Source organism: Maniola jurtina, chromosome 16 (genome assembly GCF_905333055.1).
Source record: "Maniola jurtina chromosome 16, ilManJurt1.1, whole genome shotgun sequence".
Lineage (NCBI taxonomy): Eukaryota > Metazoa > Arthropoda > Insecta > Lepidoptera > Nymphalidae > Maniola > Maniola jurtina.
The window spans coordinates 9,595,431-9,611,033 of record NC_060044.1 but is presented as its reverse complement, the minus strand read 5'-3'; the positions used below and the strand labels follow the sequence as shown (position 1 = coordinate 9,611,033).

General features: G+C 34.5%; 1 protein-coding gene across 2 annotated transcripts in view; it reads right to left on the bottom strand.

Annotated features, from left to right (window-relative positions):
- LOC123873178 (arylalkylamine N-acetyltransferase 1-like) overlaps positions 1-15,603 on the bottom strand; it is an 89,430-nt gene that overhangs the window by 35,180 nt on the left and 38,647 nt on the right. The window contains exon 1 of one of the 2 annotated variants that reach the window (XM_045917902.1): positions 7,568-7,774. The exons of the other annotated variant lie outside the window; for it this stretch is intronic. Within the exon in view, the coding sequence (XP_045773858.1) occupies positions 7,568-7,648 (81 nt within the window). The 5' untranslated portion in view covers positions 7,649-7,774. Of the gene's footprint in view, positions 1-7,567; positions 7,775-15,603 lie in introns of those variants that run through there. 2 annotated transcript variants of the gene reach the window in all.

Below are 15,603 nucleotides of genomic sequence, written 5' to 3'. Positions count from 1 at the left end.
AGATTGCAGTCAAGGGCTAACTTGTATCTGAATAAAAATAAAATAAAAAGTCCACAGTTTTATACTAGGAATAAGTTTCAGGCACGTGCTACTTTCTTGTTTATCTTAATTAGCTACGTAACCTCGTATTAATTAATACCTACAATGCTTACAGATATAGGTAAATTAATCTCATCCAGTTTTTAATTAACGCTGACAGATTCATTCCCCACGTCTTATCTTGTGTTGTAAAATGCGTTCCATGTTTCTTGATATTTTTATTATCAACGTGATAAAGAAGCGTTTCCAAAAATTGACGTTCGAAAATAGAGGTAGAGAAGCAGCCCCCAGCAAACTCCAAAATGTCAACAGCTTTTTATTCCCACGCTTCCTTTTATTAAACCCCGACCAAAAAAGAGGGGTGTTATAAGTTTGACGTGTGTATCTGTGTATCTGTGTGTCTGTGTATCTGTGTATCTGTGTATCTGTGTATCTGTGTATCTGTGTATCTGTCTGTGGCATCGTAGCGCCTAAACGAATGAACCGATTTTAATTTAGTTTTTTTTTTGTTTGAAAGGTGGCTTGATCGAGAGTGTTCTTAGCTATAATCTAAAAAAATTGGTTCAGCCGTTTAAGAGTTATCAGCTCTTTTCTAGTTTTCTTGTAGAAAAGAAGGTTAGATAACCGTTAGGTTCTTAATATTATGTCAATAGACAAATGTCAAGCTGTCAAGATGGACGTTGCCTAAATACATAATTATTTATTTGAAAATGATATTTTGGAAAACTCAAATACTTTGGATCGTCGGGGGTGTTATAAATTTTTAATTTACACTTGTCTATATTTAAATGTAGGAACATAATCACACTTATCACAGTAATAATATTATAAAGACTTTTGGGTGAATGTATGTGTGTATGTTTGTTACTCTTACACGCAAAAACTACATACAGAACAGATTTGACTGAAATTCGAAATTGAGATAGATCATACCCTGGATTTAACACATAGGCTACTTTTTATTTCGGAAAATCAAAGAGTTCCTACGGAATTTGGAAAAATCTAAATCCAGGTGGACAAAGTCGCGGGCGTCAGCTAGTGTTTAAATATTTATTAGTGTTTGAGCTGATCAGACCTAATCATCGGACCTAATAGATCGATGCATCATTTTTAAGTTAAACTTCTTTAGTTCAGTAAATTAATTCTTTTTCAACAGATAAGGTTAAGGTAAACTGAAGATTTATTAACAGGCTTTTAATCACGGTCAATTAGCGAGTTTGTATGCATAAAAACGAACTCGGTACAAATTTCGGTGAAGATTGCCGAATAAAATTTAATCCAAAGTACGTAGGTACGTGTTGTCATTGAATTGTAATTGGATGAACAGAATTTCGCAAAGTGACATTTTAAGTAGTACAAATACGTAACTAAGCCGAATTAAAAAACAAATAATTAATCAGTACAAGAGTAAGCCAACTACTTAGTTAAATGTTTACAAAACATTTATTAACACGGAACAAAAAACCGGCCAAGTGCGAGTCAGACTCGTGCACCGAGGATTCCGTACTCGGTTATTTTGCCGACATTTTGCACGATAAATCAAAAACTATTATGCATAAAAATAAATAAAAATCTGTTTTAGAATGTACATGTAAAGTCCTTTCATAATGATATCTCAATCTTACTTTGAAAATTGAAACATATTTTATTTATTTTTTGTGATGTAACTACAAATTCACGGTTTTTAAGTTTTTTCTTTTACTTGTAAGTACTATAAGACCTACTTACCTTCCAAATTTCGTGATTCTAGGTCAACAGGAAACTATAGGCTGACAGACACGACAGACGGACAGACAGACAACAAAGTGATCTTATAAGGAATCCGCTTTTCCTTTTGAGGTACGGATTCTAAAAAATATTCACCGTTTAAGTGATCATTATCTAATGGGCAGTTTGTTGACTTGTGCTTTTGCCTCTCTGTATGGTGATCCTGATTAATGAGAAACTGATCCACCTGATGCGTAGATTGGGACACTAGGTACATTACTATACCTAGTCTGTGTAATGAAAACTGAAAGTAAATATGTAGGCAAAAGATTGATAATTTATTTTTTAACATACCTACATATTTTACAATCAGCATACGTAATTACAATAATCACGTATACCGATTGCTTACCATAATTCTATGCATTAATATATTTTAATCTTGTGTTGTCTGCTATGGAAATCTCCGTAGGATCAAATACCTAATGTGAAGAAACTTGATGAAACAGTAATGACTTGGAGAACCACTGAAAATTGAGAACTTCATAGTGACCCTAGATAGCACAGATCATGCTGGATAGCAAGCTCAGCAACGCAATTAGTCCGACACGGTTTGGACAAACGCACTGCATGACGATTACCGTCATATCAAAGTAAGACGTATCATCTAAATTGAAGACCACGTGGGAAACGCAAGGAATCTCAATCACAACTAATATTATAAAGGCGAAAGTATGTGTGTGTGTGTGTATGTTTGTTACTCCTTCACACGAAAACTACTGGACGGATTTGGCTGAAATTTGGAATGGAGATAGATTATATTCTGGATAAGCACATATGCTACTTTTTAGGCAACGAGTTCCCACTGGATTTCGAAAAACCTAAATCCACGCGGGCGAAGTTGCGGGCATCGGCTAGTTAATCATAAAATTGAATAGACTGCATTTCAAAGTACAAAAGTTAAATATAAGTATGAAATTTTAATATTTACCTTATAACTATGTGAGTAAAAAAATTTCCTCGAGTAAAATAAATAAATAGGTAAACAAAAGCGTCATAGCCATTGACAGCGACGGTTGTTGATAAAGCGACGACGACAGGATGAAAAGTACTCTCTACTAGATGATGCCCGCAGCTTCACCCGCGTGGATTGGTCAGATCCCCTGCAGCAACAGGATTGAGGAGTTGGAATCCAAATTTTATATGGAACAATGTCGCAAAGTCCCTCTATCGATTAAAAAAAAACGCAAATCGGTTCAGATATCTCGAAGATATCAGTGCATAGGTAGAAAAACACAATTCCTTCATTTTTAAAGTCGGTTAATACAGTAGCTTATGTTACTCCTTGGTTAATCCTCTACTTGTCTGTGAAAGTCCCGTCAAAATAGGTTAAGCCATTCCGAAGAATAGTCCGTTCAAACAGACAGTCACTTCAATTTTATTTATTAGTGATTCTCAAAAGCTGTTTATTATTGATGGCATTTTATGATTTTAACTGGCATTCCTTGTTTTTTTCGCGTGGTCTTCAATTGTAATCTGCGGTATACAATAAACGCTGCTTTTAGCGTCCGCTGCGTGTAGATATTATGCTTTGCGTTCATATTATGCACCAAGGAATCGCAGCTTCTTGCTTTTGCGTGTTGTGGCACATAAAAATCTAAGTAGGTAGTTAACAATCCCACGGGGATGCGCGAAACAAGTTTAATGTCGACTCGTTCGTTAAGTTGCAGTCTGCATTGGAGTCTATATCTATTGTTTATTATGTACGAGGTCAAATCAAGACAATCCGGTCAGAACAATCTCTCCATTGTACCTAATGTGAGTGTCATAGTTTACGAGGATATATTATTGTATGTACATATAATATGTACATATTTTTAATAACGATCTTATTGCAGCCTTCTGTAGCCTTGAATATTTTTTTCAAAACCAGTCTCGTTTAACAAAAAAAAGGTATATTTTTTAATTGGTCTTTTCAGAAATTTTTATCGCCAGAAAGACCTTCACGTTTTGAAAAGTTAAATATTTCCGACAAAAGGACACGTCATTTTTGTAAAACTTTCCGGTACTTAAATAATGCAATGTTCGTATCACAATGATATTTTCGAAACTTTTATAAAACGATTTCATTTGTTAAGATATCGGCCCCCTAGTCAGAGGGTTTAGGTTTCGATCTCGGGCACACTTCTCTGGAGTTTTCTCGTAGTTTCGAAGGAAAGCATCGTTAGGCATGCATGCCTGGGCGATTTCCATAATGTTCTCAAAGGCGTGCCAAGTTTATAGAATAGAATAGATATTTTTATTCAAATAAACTTTTACAAGTGCCAGTGCTTTTTAACCGTCAAAATAATTTACCACTTTCATTTACAATTTGCCAATCATCACTTGACCTAATGCGAATTGGCGAACTTCACACACCTTTGTGAACATTAGAGGAAATCTCAGGGATACAGGTTTCCCCACGATGTTTTCCGTCACCGTTAAAGCAAGTGATATTAAATTGCTTAAAACGCATTTGACTAATAAACTAAACTTAAACGCATGGTGCCCGCCCGGACGTCTTACTTAATATTAAGTATATACCTACAGTTCCTGCATTTGAATATAAATTATTAAGTAGGTATGTACTTAATAATTTCAATTGCTACTTCAATTGAATGCAAACATTCGTGAGTCAGATACAGTATCTTACGTTGCACGCGTCTACGAATGTCGAAAACAAGTTCCGTCTTATTAAAATTATATAGTGTCCTAAGTAGCCGTTCATTTGGTCAATTGTTCAATGAAACCCATTATTTATCGGAATTTCTCAATAGGTACTGACTTTATTTTCTAATGTAACGTTTATCCTCGGCCCGGCCTGCTCGAGTCATGTTTTTCAGGTTTCAATCGACTAATAAACTTAAAGTATTTATTAAGCCTTACTACTTATTAAAAGTTTCGTCTCAATCAGATCGATCATTTTTGCGACAAATTAATCATCATTATGAGGGCTCTCTCCGTCACTCGTTTCATACAATCGTAGTTCCAATTTCATTTGAATATTAAGCAACCAAAGTCCATGAAATTTTGCAGACATATTCTAGAAACTTTGAGAACATAATAGGGAACTTTGAGGCATGCAAGTGTACTCACGATGTTTTCTTACACTGCTAAAGCAAATGATACTTTTGATTGCTTATAAAATGGACATACGATTAGCTCGACTAGGCTACCATCACTGTGTTAATAAATTCAAATTAATAAGCTAATCAAAATTTTGTATATTACTTGCTTCGAAAATTTTATCGATATTCTAATAAATGCATAGATCACTTAATTCATAGTATTTAGATTTTCCGGAATAAAGTACTATGCCCTTCTTTAGTATAAGAGCTCTCTTGCTTTGGCTAAGAAAAGATTATTAGGATAGGTACTTTCGCATTCATGATATTAGTATGAATTAAGTAGGTATAGAAGTATGGATTTATATTAGGTGGGTACCTATATGGATTAATTAAAATTACCTGCTTCTTTTTCTGAACATTTTGGACGGTCCAGGTTGACGTCCTTGAAGAAAGATCACAAAGGTCGTCTCAGAAAGCACCTTGACATTGTGAGTGACTCATATAAGAGCAACACAACATATCACACTAATATTATAAAGGCGAAAGTTTGTATGTGTGTGTGTGTGTGTGTGTGTATGTTTGTTACTCCTTCACGCAAAAACTACTGGACGGATTTGGCTGAAATTCGGAATCGAGATAGATAATATCCTGGATTAGCACATAGCCTACATTTTATCCCGGAAAATCAAAGCGTTCCCACGGGATTTCGAAAAACCTAAATCCACGCGGGCGAAGTCGCGGGCATCGGCTAGTTATACCTAAAGTATGCTTGTAGTTGCTAGGGTTGGGAATGTTCCAAAAATTGTGACCTACATAACCAAAATGAAGTGCCCTACATAACCAAAATCAAGCAACAAAGAAATCATAATAATATAATAATGTATCGTATAACATCTATGTATGCAAATGCCCTTTTCAAATGCTTATTATGCGCGTTTTTACTTCACCCACAATTATTTCATTATGTTAACATTAGTATTAGAAGAAACAATAGCGGCAATATCCTAGTGTTGAATAGTTACAAGTGTAAATTAAAAATTTGTAACACCCCCGACAAGTGAACGTTACAGTAATAACTAGAAAAGAGCTGATAACTTTCAAATGGCTGAACTGATTTTCTTGGATTATAGCTAAGAACACTTTCGATCAAAGCCACCTTTCAAACAAAAAAAAAACTAAATTAAAATCGGTTTATTAGTATAGGAGCTACGATGCCACAGACAGATATACAGATACACACGTCAAACTTATAACACCCCTCTTTTTGGGTCGGGGGTTAAAAATGTCATCCTCCTATTCGGGTCTGTAGGGCAAGCTTGGGCCCGTACCTACCTACCACTAACTTTTCAAACCTATTTTTGTTTTAATTAATTAAATATCACTTTTGCTTTAACGGTGAAGGAAAACACTGTGAGGAAACCTGCATGCCTGAGAATTCTCCATGAAGTTTTCAAAGATGCTTAAAGTCTGCCAATCCGCTCTTCACCAGTGTGGTAGACTATGGCTAAATCCTTCTCATTTTGGAAAAAGACCAGTGCTCAGAGCTGACGAGGTTTGATCGTGATTACTTAGTTTTCATTATTCAGTAGACATTATTTGAGTGTAGTAAGTGGGAGATATTGTTATCACTGTTAAGTGTTAAGCCATGTATAGAAGCAATTGATTAGGGTTTTATATAAAATGCATTACGTTAGGTCATAAAACAGTCATATTGTCATCTATTTAATTCTTATTTTATGATTAGATGATACCCGCAACTTCAGAGCGCGGGTATACGTTTTATCAAAATTCCATGGGAACCTTCTCCTGTAAAATCAACTATTGAAACATCTTGATTTTCCGGGAAAGCCAACCCTTAAATTGCGTTAAAATCGATTAAACGGATGGGCCGTGACAAGATAGCAAACAAACAGACAGTTAGACATTATTGTATTTATAAAATTAGTATGAAAGTAATATGGATTATATAACTTCGTAGAGCCTTCGTAGAGTGTAAAAAACAAATAAAATTAGCGGTACTTATGTGTTTTTCATTTGAACAAAATTACCCTGCAGGCATTAATCGGGTTGAAATAAATTTTATTACATATAGATTTTCTTGAAAACACATTATTGTTTTTAAAAATAAGTTTTACAGGAAACCATGCCTGTTCTGCAATGATAATATAATTAATACTTACATATCTTTTTCGTAATCAATGTACAACATTATTATTTTGTTGCGAATTTTACAGTTTTAATAAAAATTGTTGAGTAGGTTAAGTAATTTTAACACAAAAGTTGTTATTTTCAATTGCAAGCACTTATTATAATAAATTAAATAACATACCTAGTTCTACACATGTTGTTAATTTAATTTCAACTGTTCTTATATACAATTTATACATAAGATAAATATTAATCGTTGGTACAAATATAAGTATTCTAACTTTGTAATCACGTTAGGGTCCCGTTGTAATTTTATGTGTAAAGTAATTTTTTATTATGCAAGTTTACGTTATTTCCATGTACTAATGAATATTAAGTGGGTAGGTTTTAATTTACTTAAATTTAATTTTTTACCACACGTTAATAATTGTAGGCATTATTTTAGTTCTACAAGTATTATAACTGTAGGTTTTAATTTATTATTCACAGGTATATTTTTGTGGTCATCTTTTTCTGTAAGTACAACTAATTCTTAAAGGGTAATGAAAAGAAAATGGGTTACCTACCGTATATTTTTCAATCCGGCTTTCATGTTCGAAATGCCGCTCCTTCATGTTCATAATATTTCTGGCACTGGTGACAGCCATGTTGAAAATTTTAAAAAAAACCGAAAACGGAATATGTCACTATTCGCGCGCGAATTCGCTTAGCTCTCACGCACTCCCAGACGGGATCGCAACGAGACTCCAAGACGGAATGGTTGCGAAATCGCAGTTCTCTTTTATATAAAACTGTAACTGAAGTCGCCCCTGCTCCTGTCCCTTTCATATTCGCGTGCATTTAACGCGGATAAAACTAGATGCAAACAAGATTGTCCTAAAATAGGTCATTGTCTTATAGTGTTTTCAATTTATATTTTATTAATTTACACGTCTATATTGTCAAACGCTTTATTTATTCTATACTCAGATTTGTTATGATAAGTACATTTTTTATTTATTTATTAATAATAAAATCATAAAATATAAATATATTGTGAAAATATCATACTAAAAATAATAAATCCTTTTTTTCCTGTCCTGTTTGTTCTTTATGATATATGTATTATCTGTAGCTATAAGGGGGTGAAATTTGCAAAAATCCTGAAACAGTATTTCTTCTCTTTACTAATTTGTTACTGGGATATTTTCAAAAATTACAGTCTTTCATGTATAAAATTTTCATCCCCTATTTAATCCCTATGAGGTTAGAATTCGTAGAACACGTATTTATTTATTTTTTATCGAAAACTGAAATATCAATTAGATAACTTGTAAAATAACGGACTTTTACATAAACTGTCATCCCCTATTTAACCCCTTAGTGCTAGAATTTCCTTAGTCAAAATTTTAGCACCACAGCATCAGATAGGTTGTCAGTCTATATATTTCATTCAGTCAGATATATTTAATCACACTAATATTATAAAGGAAAAAGTTTGTATGTGTGTGTGCGTGTGTGTGTGTGTGTATGTTTGTTACTCCTTCACGCAAAAACTACTGGACGGATTGGGCTGAAATTTATAATGGCAATAGATTATACCCTGGATTAGCACATAGGCTACTTTTTATCCCGGAAAATCAAAGAATTCCCACGGGAATTTTAAAAACCTACATCCACGCGAACGAAGTTGCGGGTATCAGCTAGTTGTTTATGAAACACACACACAACTCCGATCCAAGTTAGAGGTGCATGCCCGGGATCGCATTCCAGACTGCCCCATTAGCTCGACGACTTAACTACGAGGTTTTTAAACCTAACGCACATTATAGAATTACTATTTTATAGATCTTAGGGCCCCCCTGCGATTTGAATGAAGATTTATTAAATTGTAATAATTATTTGATTATTATTTATTAAAAAAACGGTGATAGCCTATACAATTTGTTGTGGACAATTGGGTAATCTATCCGCGCGTTTGTGTGTGCAAAGACCTAAGGCATCCAGCCAGCTGAGACTCTAGACCGTTGGTAGTGGAACCTTATAAATCTAGAGGCTTTATAGAGAATGTTAAAAAATAAATACTTAATCTTTAGACCTTTTAAGAAAGCCATTAGGAGATTTTCCACCAAGAACTAACCAGTAACCACAAAGGTTTTCATTCACATTATAAAATTGTTGGTTCATCCAAGAATTGTATTAATATTATCAAGTGGAGAAGATTGATTAATGTTTGTTCAATGCTAGGCATTATAAGTAATGACCTGATTTCGAAGAAACATATACAATTGCAACCTCAGAACATACCCTTGCATCAATTATTATTTGTGGCTTGTAATCCTTAAAGATTATAAACGGGCAATTAAATCACATCTTATTATCTCGCTGACAATTAATAGATCAAAATAAATAAATAAATAAACCGGTCAAGTGCGAGTCGGACTTGTCCATGAAGGGTTTCGTACTAACGTACGGAAAATAAACCTTTTGAATTGTTTTAATGATGTAACCACAAATTCACTGTTTTCGGATTTTTCTCTTTACTTGTGAACTTTATGGTATTGCTGTCTGCCTTTCATGGTTTCATTTTGGATGCTTTTGGATGATCCATATTCAGCGTGATAATTATTACTTGCGCCAAGATTTTATCATTAATATAATCTTTACTATAACACTAAATTATTTTTCATGGACGTAGTTCTAATAGACTTGTATAATTTCTAGGCACGGCGTTAGACACGTCGTGTGTGTTCAGGCCTTAAACTTAACCAAGTGAGATCGTAATCGGTAAACCTGATTGAACTGACAGAAATGAATGTATACAGTGATTAGTCAAATATGTGACGGCTGAAACTATTTATATCTCGGATGTTGAACTTGAAATATAACCTTTAAAACCTAAACATAGGGTACCCGTTGTCTTACTAGTTAGGTACTAGATGGTACCGGCGACTTCGTCCGCCTAGATAAGTATAGATTTATTAATCCCGCAGGAATCCTTTCATTTTCCGGGATAAAAAGTACCCTACCTATTTAATTTAATTTGTACCAGCAAGTAACAATATCTTTATTGTTACAACTTTCTGGTATTTTACTCTCTTTATTCTCTTTCAATAAAAAAAATTCCGATGAATTGGGAAACTCCTCCTTTTCTGAAGGTTAAAAAGAAAGAAAAAGTGGTCAGAAAAGCACTTATCTCTATTAGAGATCTCTACCAGTGATCTATGTGTTAAGTTAGGGTAGATACAAGCTATCTCCATTCCATATTCGTCCAGTAGTTTTTGCTTGCTTTAACAAACATACACACATACACACACACACGCACAAAATTTCGCCTTTATAATATTAAGTATCTATCACTAGCTGACCTGCCCTAACTTCGCAAGGGTTATCTATTCAAGATCTTTCTACAAGATCTACATATTACCTATATCTTTTTACAAGATTTTATCCGTAGACAAATAGGTATGCAAATGATATCATATATTACAAAAGGAAGAACTATGATATTATAATTATATCCGTATTAAATTGCACTGAGTAGTTTAGGTACCAAAGTATTTTTAGCAAAATCAAACCTGTCCCTGAAAGAGACGAAATGAAAATATTTGTATTACTAGCTGAAGCCAGAGACTTCGTCCGCGTAAATAGCAGTGTATAAAAATCCCGTGTAAACTCTTTCATTTTCCGGGATAAAAGTAGCCTAAATCTGTCCTCGGGATGCAAATGTACCAAATTTTATCAAAATTGATTACATGGATGGATCGTGAAAAGCTAGCAGACAGACAAACAGACAGCCAGTAATCCTTTGAGAAGAACTACCCTCCATCTTCGAAACTATTCTTCAGATCTTCACTTTTACATGCGACCCATGGGACCAACTTGATTGCACTGAACTGTTGCAAAAGATTTGTTCTGTATTAAAATATTTAACAAAATCCCTAATAATATCAAATTATTGTCTTTAAAACGATTCAAAACTGGCCTATTTAAATGGTAATATTTTTATGGCCATAAAGAATTTTTTTGACTCAAAATTGAGTAATTACGGACTTTAAATAGAAACTTTATATTCTATTATTTTATATAACTTTATGGACATTAACGATTAAAATAATATAATTATTAGTATTGTATTGTCGACAATGTATTGAAGTTTTTTTTTGTATTTACCATTTAGGTATAATATATTTGCAACGCCATTGCATGGCAAATGTGGTGGTAATTAATTTTAAAACCTGCATTTACAGCAAATAAATGATTGATTGATTGATTGATTGACGGACCTATCGAAAAAAAATCATTCCATATCCCTAACTAACCCTGTTATTACCTACTCAGGATGAGAGTTATCCTATTATAATATTAACTCAGAGTATTCGTTTTTAGTATTCTATGTTGCCTTCAGATCCGTTCAGTAGTTTCAGCGTGATGAGTGCAAAGACAGGTGTTGGCATATTTTTTCAGGTTATATTATAATATAATATGTCTAAAAAGAAAGAATGTAATTTATTATTTTATTACCATACATTTTTTGTATCCAACCCAGAAATTAATAAAAATAAAATAAGGAAACAGTACAAAACGCGGTTTACACGTGCCGCCGTTTAAGACTATGGCTATTTGACAAATCGCAAAAACGCTGTACTTTGAAGTAAATTGTTTATTTTTCTAAAGCATTAACAGCTATTAAATACATGCAATTAAAAACTTCAGTTTGTGAAGATTATAAGGGCCTCTTTTAATTTAGTATACATTATCCCAATAAAAAAAAAAAACAAGTTAAAAACATTGCTGTTCGCAACTTGTTCTGTAAAAATTTTCTTTAACATCTTGATACTTTGAAGCCAACCTCCAGAAAATGATATGTTTAGGTTTAGCAATCAATTCGAACTGTTAGTTTTATACTAAATGTTTTTCATTTCTTAAATAATCTAAAACTAACCAAAAAACTTCCTGTGCTATTTATTTTCTTGCAGGCGCTCTATGGAATTCAGTGTCCACTGGACTGTCATGACGGGCGGACTGCGCGCGTCATTTCGTCGCAAAATATTATTTAAAATGAATTTAAGCTTATTATTTTTGAATGAAAGTTGTGTTTATAATCGTTGAAAAATAAAATAGGGATTTTTTCATTTCTAAATGAAGCCTGCTTATATACTAAAATTTATTCTAAAGTCACGGTTTTACCAGGTAAATACTCGGAGGTTGTCATAGATTATGATGACAGATAGTAAGTGTTCTAAATAGGTATTATACCTATGTTTTTTAGGAGATAGCGCGCCTCGTTTCGGGTGCCGTGTTCCGAAATGGATTTCGTAGTAGTGCAAGTTTGGTGCAAGCCCCACATGACGGAGGGGTATGCGTCAGGCATTTCCTGTGTACAAAAAAGACCTATATTTCGGATCCATTTTTCATCACTGACATCATGCACTATTCAAAGACTGGTCTTCAAGCATTGAGGAATTTTGGACGAGAGACATCTCGAAGGTTCCCGAAGGCTGCCTAACTGAGTTAGATTTGTCGGCTAGCTAGCTTTTTTTGAAATTGGACCTACTTAGCTGGATTGTGTGTTAGAGATTTCTTATGAGATATTATATGTACATAATAATATAACCATCATAAGAAAGCTCAGATTCATGCTGCGGGCAATGGGGAGAGCCTAAAGGTTGGAACGCCATTTCGGCGGCCGTGTTTCCTGCCATATATACCTTAGATACCTGCAAGCCAAGAGTGAATAGGCATCTTCTAGGTAAGCGTGCTCCAACTTGGACCTCATCATTGCTTTCTTTAAAGCATGATTGTCGTCAAGCGCAAGCGCAAAGATTCAGGCGGCGCAAACCCGTAGCATGTGGAAGACCCTATTAAAGACTTATGTTCACTGTGGACGTCTGTCGGTTGATGTTGATGATTATGTCTTTAGTGCAAGTAGTTCAGTAGTTTCAGAGTTTATCGATAACAAACAAACAAACCTTTCCTCTTCATAATATGTACTTAGTAGCGCAAACTTGGAAAAAATCTCGTGGAAACTCTTTGATTTTCCGAGATAAATGTCATTTTACCTGGCAGCCCTAATCAATTTTATCACTGATAATAATAACTAATTCATAACCGTTAAACCTAAGAGTCAAAATCTCGTTTTTCTAGTCGAGTTCCGTAGGCTCTTTGAACTCACCGCATCCCAAGAAAACCTACCATTGGATGTAGGAATAATGGAAAGAGGTCACAACCCTCAGCAATAAAGAATACGATGCGGAGAGAGATGTCACTCTCAAGGTCTTTAAATGTATCCATGCAAAAAACCACGTCGACTGGTTGCTCCGTTGCAGCGTGATTGAATATTAAACCAACAAACACACTTTCGCATTTGAAATATGGCCAATGATTATAAGAAACAGTTTAAATCTCTCTCTGCTCTCTGAGAGACGTTAGGCAAAGTGAACACGAATTATGACACTTCTGTGTTCTTATACAAGCTTAGGTCTCTCAATTTTGTCAATTAATGTCAAATTTCTTTCTCAGATCAAAACCTAGTAAGTGGTTTAAATTCAAGAGAAGTTTAGGAACACACCTTTGAGAACATGGAAAACTTGCAGGTATGCAGGTTTCCTCACGATGTTTTCCTTCGCCGTTAAAGCAAGTGATATTAAATTGCTTAAAACGCACATAACTGAAAAGTTAGTAGTGCGTGATTCCAGGATCGAAGCCCCGACCTTCGATTAGGAGGCGGACGTTCTAACCACTAGGCTATGACAGTTTTTAAATTAAAGGGGTTTAAATATTTTAGTGTGAAGACTGGCCTACACATTTATTCATAACATGTGCATCATTTTCTTTTTTAGGGTTCCGTACCTCAAAATGAAAAACGGAGCTCTTAAAGGATCACTTTGTTGTCTGTCCATTTGTCCGTCCGTCCGTCAAGAAAACCTATACAGTACTTCCCGTTGATCTAGAATCACGAAATTTGTTCTCGGATTTATTCCTTTACTTGGGCTATGAGAGTTGAGACCTATCTACCTGCCCATAATTCTAGGTTAACGGGAAATACCCTATCGGTTTTCTTGACAGACACGACAGACGGACAGACGGACAGAAAGACAGACAACAAAGTGATCCTATAAGGGTCCCGTGTTTCCTTTTGAGATATGGAACCCTAAAAACATTATGTAAGTATGCAAAGTATTTCCCTTGCAAACCATATTTAACAGTTGACATGTAGAGGTCATTGACTTTTCCTATCTTACTTTTAAGTTTTAATGCATTATTAAGTATTTACTGTTTTGACATGGTATTAAGATAATGGGTGATATTTATTTTATTTAATCTAATTCCTTTGAAAAACTTAGTAAGGCGCATTAATCTATAAAAAACCTAGCCAGTTCATAGACTTACTATGTTTTAAAATGGTCAAAGCGACTTACTAGCTTTTAATTTTACTTTAATGTGGGTGTCCTTACAATACAACGGGACATACTATGAAAGTTAGGCTTATGACATAAAACGATTTTCGGAAAAATGACATTTACTTTGTTTTGATATGGGGCGGTCGATATAATTAGGTACTAGGGTAAAGGCTCGAGTAAATGAACAGATTGGACGTTTTTACGTGTATTAAGAGCTGGAATAAAAAACCGGCTGATATACCTTTTTTAAATATTTTCTTACAAATTCTTACACTTTTTTCAATTTCAATTTCAAAACCGTGTTCCGTTCAAACCGTTCAAAAGTGCGTGTGCGTCCCTGTGTGTGTGTGTGAGTGTGTGTGAGTATATACTTGTCTGTATGTTTGTACGAGTGTTTGTGAGTGTGGTATTGCGTTGTATAACCACATGAGTAGCGAACAGAGTCAAAGCTTCATACAAGCGCGCTACGATAGGTACACTACTACAAGCTTGAGGCGCGTGTGTGCGTGAGCACAGGCGCTACGTCGCGTACGGAGAGAAATCGGTTTATACCGGCTCGGCCTGTGCTCAAGCTCAGGGGCTGCAGTACACGTCGCGCGTCGTGTTTTCATTTAATTTAATGTTAATGATAATAATTTAAATAGTGTTTAAAATCTATTTTCTTGAACTGTCATAGATTTTGTTCAAAATCAATATCTGAGGATCCCTAGGATCACAAAACAGGAAATTGTTACCAAAACTTAAAACAGTTGGCACCATTTTGAAATTCTTTGTTAATTGACCGATTTCGTTCAAAATCGATATTTAGAGCTCCCTGGCATCACAAAACAGGAAACTGTTACCAAAATTTAAAAAAGTCGACGCCATTTTGAAATTCTTTGTTAATTGACCGATTTCGTTCAAAATCGATATTTAGAGCTCCCTGGCATCACAAAAAAGGAAACTGTTACCAAAATTTAAAAAAGTCGACGCCATTTTGAAATTCTTTGTTAATTGACCGATTTCGTTCAAAATCGATATTTAGAGCTCCCTGGCATCACAAAAAAGGAAACTGTTACCAAAATTTAAAAAAGTCGACGCCAATTTGAAATTCTTTATTAATTGACCGATTTCGTTCAAAATCGATATTTAGAGCTCCCTGGGATCACAAAATAAGAAACTGTTACCAAAATTTAAAAAAGTCGACGCCATTTTGAAATTCTTTGTTAATTGACCGATGT